Genomic DNA, 4,975 nt, shown 5'->3' on the forward strand with positions numbered 1-4,975 from the left:
GGGAGTGGCCAGTGCACTCCAGTCTGGGCGACGGAGTGGAACTCCAACTCAAAAAAAAAAAAAAAGACTGGCAAAAATAGTCCTAGGAGGATAGATTTCTGGCTAAGAATGTGGTGATCACATCTTAGGAGGCAGGTGGGGCAGAGGCCACAGCAAAACAGCACCTCGCGCACAGGAGGGACATCAGTCACACCAGGGTCTGCCCTGGCTGCTCAGCAGGATGTTTCTGGGGTCGCTGAAAACTACAGAGGCTCAGCCCACCCCACCCGATGTGTGGCCAGGAGTGAGCCCCACAGCTCTGCCAGCCACCGCCTTCCTCCTCCAGAGCTCTTAGCTCCTTGCCTGGGAAAGCTGAAGTGCAAAGAAATGCGTTTTTAGTTCATTCTTGACCTTTGAACTTCCAAAGGCCCACATTCTGGCAATTTAAGAGCTTTCCAAGGGTAATAGGGTGGGAGGAGACATGGAAGGTGAGGCCTTGAGATAGATTGGGCAGACTCTGCCCCAGCCCAGCTTCGTTCAGTGAGCACTGTTCTGTGAGCACTGGCAGGGCAGGGGGCTTCTCTGTAGAGCTCAGCAGAGGCAGGGCCTGCAGGCCAGTCTGGAGCAAAGCACAGAGCCACAGGGAGCATTGCTGCAAGGTGCCGGGAAAGTGGTGCCCCGGGAAGGGCCTGGACCACTCAGGGAGCATCTTCCAGCAGCTGTGTGTTTCTCTCCCTCCCAGATCACCAAGCCGACCTTTGCGCCCCCAGTGCCACCAGGCAAGCCCAAGGCTGGAGGGGCCACACCTGGGCTGACTCAGGTGAGCCCAGCACACACAGGTGGATGTCCACCTGGGCAAAGGGCAGCGGAGGGCGCTGTTCCCATCAGGCTGACTGCCCTGTCCTGGAGGGTAGGGGTTTCTTCCGCAAGTAAACGTTGGTGACTGTCAAAAAAACCCGGAAAACTCATTGGTGATATAGTCAGGACTTCTCTGCAGTTGCTGCTTCCGCTAGCAGCCGGTTTTGCCCTTTTCCGCACCTGTACAGGCAACAAAGTCCGTCCTTTAAGTGGGTTGTTAGTTCTGTGGCTACCACCGTAACCGTGTATGCGCAGACCGTCATGTCGTTAAATGGACTAAGGATCGAGTTTGTTTTTGAGTGGTCTGTCCCTGTGGCCCAGGCTGGAGTGCGGCGGCGTGATCACAGTTGACTGCTGCCTCGTCCTCCTGGGCTCAGGCAATCCTCCCACCTTGGCATCCCCAGTGGCTGAGATAACAGGTGCACCACCACACCTGGCTGAGGGAATCTACATCTGAAGAAACGTGAAAGGAAGCAGTTCCGCTGGGCCCTTGATGTGCCTTTATAGCAGACGGTTTGAAGTCCGTTCTCTTTTCCTCCTCCAAGGGGGTCGTGGACCCAAAAGTTGCCCTGAAGCCCCCAGTGCAGAGAAGGTGAGCAGCCGGAGCCCCCAGAGCACCGTGGGGGGTGCATCTGTGCCTGCCAGGGCGTTTGGAGAAGTCACAAGGAAGAGCCACGCTTGCTCGGCAGCATCCCAGGGTCCCAGCCAGAGCCTCTCAGCTCAGGACTCGATGGCTTCTGACCTCGGGATTCTGACCGGGGAGGCTTCTGTCGGCCCCGTCCCTTACCACAGTCCCTTCTCGCCTCTTTGGCCGCACGCAGCCCTGTCATGCACAGTCACCAGCCTGGAGATGAGTTGTCGCCTGCTGTGTGCATGTGGGTGCACTGTGCGCACATGTGTGTATGTGTCTCTAGGTGGCCACTGCCCTCCTCGGTGAGGCAAGGAACACAGCCCCTCCCTCCCAGCTGTCTGTACCCCCACTCAGGCCTGTGGAGAGCGCGGCTGCCCTGGGCACCCTTGTTCCAGGCAAGGGCTGATGTGGTCCATCACCAGGAAGACATAGGCTGGCAGGTGGTCCCCATGCCAAGTCACGTTCCTCTGGCCATCTTCCTAGAGATGTCAGTGAGTGGATTGACTCTCCATCCAGACTCCGGGTCCCTTAATGTTGGGAGCTTGTTTTCCAAGGAATTTAAGACAGGGAAGTTCCAGCTCTCTCTCTCTGCGTGTGTGTGTGTGTATGTGTGCGTGTGTGAGCGTGAGCTTAGAATCTATTTAAAGGACATTGTGGGAGAATCAACTGTCCCGTCTGGTTCTCTTGAAACTTCAGGTGCACTTTCAGCAGGGCTGAAAACTTTGTATTCCTTAATAATGAAAAATGTGTGCTTTATCAATAAATTATTGACCAAGATCTAAATGATGGGAGATTTTTATACATCAGTGGGAAAAGGTGCATGCTAACCCATGTGGGATTCCATTTACAAGGTTTGAAGGGTCTGGTGCTTGTTAAAATGTCAAGTCAAACTGTACCTTCCTTTATTCCTGGATTTTAAATAGTAAAGTCCCTCCCCTCTTAATTAAACAGTCCCACTCCTCTGATTAGAAGAGCTAATCAGATCCCAGAACTGGTCCTGAAGGCTATTTTGTAGCAATTTTTTTTTTTTTTTGGCATCAGAGTCTCACTCTGTCACCCAGTCTGGAGTGCAGTGGCACGCTTACGGCCACTGCAGCCCCGACCTGCTGGACTCAGGCGATCCTTCCGCCTCAGCCCAAGTAGCTGGGACTACAGGTGCACACTGTCACGCCCAGCTCATTTTTTGATTTATTGTAGAGCTGAGGTCTCACCAAGTTGCCCAGGCTGATCTTGAACCCCTGGGCTCAGACAGTCCTCTCACCTCGGCCTCCCAAAGTGCTGGGATGACAGGCTTGAGCCACCGCGCCCGGCCACTTTGTAGCAATTTGACAGAAATGCTGGCGCTGCAGGAGCCGACCCCGTCTCCCGGTAAGGTGTCACAACCCGCCCTCGCCCTGTCCCCTCCAGCCCCTACCCCGCCCAGTGCGCAGCCCGCCGCCCTTCAGCCTCTGCACCCTGGCACCCCACGCGGTTTCCAGCCTGGCTGGAAGCGCTTCGGTTCAGCCGCCTCAAGCACCGCCTGGCCCAGGGCTTTGGCGATGGCGGTTGGCGCGCCAGGGAGGCAGCGAAGGGCCCGGCAGCCTGACCTTTGGTGTCTCGTGGAGGGTCCGCCGGTTCTCCGGGAAGAGTTGGAGACCCCAGAGCAGGGGCACAGGGTGCACTGGAAAGGCGGCGGGGGGGACAAGAGAAGGAAGGTGAGGGCTGGAGGGAGGGGACCACTGTAGCATTCCACCCCACCACTAGGGACTCTGCAAGGGAGCTGGTTCCTTACCTCTTGCAACCCACGGGAGTGCTGAGCCTGCTCTGAGCCTCTGCACTGAGCACTCGGTCCGCTCCTCCTCCCCCAGCCTCCAAGGGCACACCTGTTTCTGTGGGTGCACACCTGGGCCTGGCTCTGTGGTGCACACTTGGCTGTGCAGTGCATGTCAGTTCTCTGATGGCACACTTGGCTCTGTGATGCACACCTGGCTCAGGTGCATGTCAGTTCTATGGGTGCACACCTGGCTCTGAGGTACACGCCTGGCTTTATGATGCACAGCTGGCTCTGAGATAAATACTCCGAGGTGCATGTCAGTTCTGTGGGTGCACACCTGGCTCTGCGATGCACACCTGGCTCTGTGATGCCAGTTGAGAGGTGCATTCCTGTGCCCAGGCTCTTTCATCAGGGGTCACCAGTGCTCCTGCATGCAGGATGTCCCTTGCCAAGCCTTCCTCCCCGTGCTGCGGCAGCACAGACTGCAGCCTGGGACCTAAGACAGCATGTGGGGTGGGTATGTAGGCTGTGCTGGATGACTTCAGGGTCACAGGACCCTTGGAAATGGCAGTGACGTCGCACTTCCTGAGTGGGTACCCAAGTCTTGATGAGCTGTTTTCTTGAGAAAGCAGGAAGGTGATATCATCGTGTGGCTTTGAGGATAGCAGGGAGGAAGCAGTGAGGAGAAGTGAAACTGCCACCTCCTCACGCGAGTACCCCAGCCCCGCCCGCCAGGTCGCACCTCCGGTCTGCGTGCCTGCAAAGCATGTCGAAAAAACCCAGAGGGAAAACAGCTCCACCTGCCATTCAGACGATGACACAGGTGAGTGCATTTGTGTAATTGTCACTGGTGTGAGAGACACCATAGGATCGAGACATTTGGAGGAATTGTGGGGGTCACCTGGCAGGGGGTGGCGAGTGGCTCGGGCCACACAGGGCTGGAGCCTCCTGTGTCCCCTGACGTTGGAACCTGCTCATTCTGCCAATGTTTAGCAGGCCAACCAGGGACCACCCTGCCCTTTGTCGTGTATTACTGAGTGGGGGACCCCGTGGAAGGTGGTCAGGACCTGGGCCATGGGGACCAGCCAGTGAGGTATGGTGGGTCTGCACCAGGGCCCTCATCTCACCGGGTCTGCTGAGTGGCTGACCCGCCTCTCACCAGCAGAGCTCTGTCCCGGTGTGGGCTGTCACACTGAGATGTCACCTTGGAAACACATTGATTGAGGCAGGTCAGCTTTTTCCCATCCAGTTCTTCCCACTTTTTTTTTTTTTGAGTTGGAGTCTCATTCTGTCGCCCAGACTGGAGTGCAGCGGCACGCTCACGGCCATTGCAGCCTCGACCTGCTGGGCTCAGACAATCCTTCTGCCTCAGCCTTCCAAGTAGATGGAACTACAGGCAGGCACCACCATACCCAGCTAATTTTTTGATTTATTGTAGAGACGAGGTCTCCACGAGTTGCCCAGGCTGGTCTCAAACCCCTGGACTCAGGCAATCCTCTCACCTCGGCCTCCCAAAATGCTGGGTTTACAGGCTGGAGCCACTGTGCCTGGCCTGGGTCACTTCTGAAGGGACCTTTACTGTGGGAAGTGTCCCCACGAGAGGACCTTTGGTCCGGTGGCAGCCTTGGGACCTGGCAATGGGGCTGGCTTTGGATGACAAGGCTCCTTTGGTGGCACCTGCTGTTCCCAGGTGTGTGTTTGGAGGTTTTGCAGATGCAGGCGGTTGGGCTGGAGCACCTAGTACAGCTGGAGGA

General features: G+C 56.7%; 1 protein-coding gene across 1 annotated transcript in view; it reads left to right on the top strand.

The window, feature by feature from the left end:
• ADAM8 (ADAM metallopeptidase domain 8) overlaps window positions 1–1,433 on the top strand; it is a 13,863-nt gene extending 12,430 nt beyond the window's left edge. The window contains exons 22-23 of the mRNA XM_008052685.1: window positions 722–799; window positions 1,383–1,433. Of these exons, the coding sequence (XP_008050876.1) occupies window positions 722–799; window positions 1,383–1,433 (129 nt within the window). The remainder of the gene's footprint in view (window positions 1–721; window positions 800–1,382) is intronic.
• Window positions 1,434–4,975: the final 3,542 nt, after the last annotated feature.

This window comes from Carlito syrichta, unplaced genomic scaffold, assembly GCF_000164805.1.
Source record: "Carlito syrichta isolate Samal-C Ts95f unplaced genomic scaffold, Tarsius_syrichta-2.0.1 Scaffold287284, whole genome shotgun sequence".
NCBI classification, from domain to species: domain Eukaryota; kingdom Metazoa; phylum Chordata; class Mammalia; order Primates; family Tarsiidae; genus Carlito; species Carlito syrichta.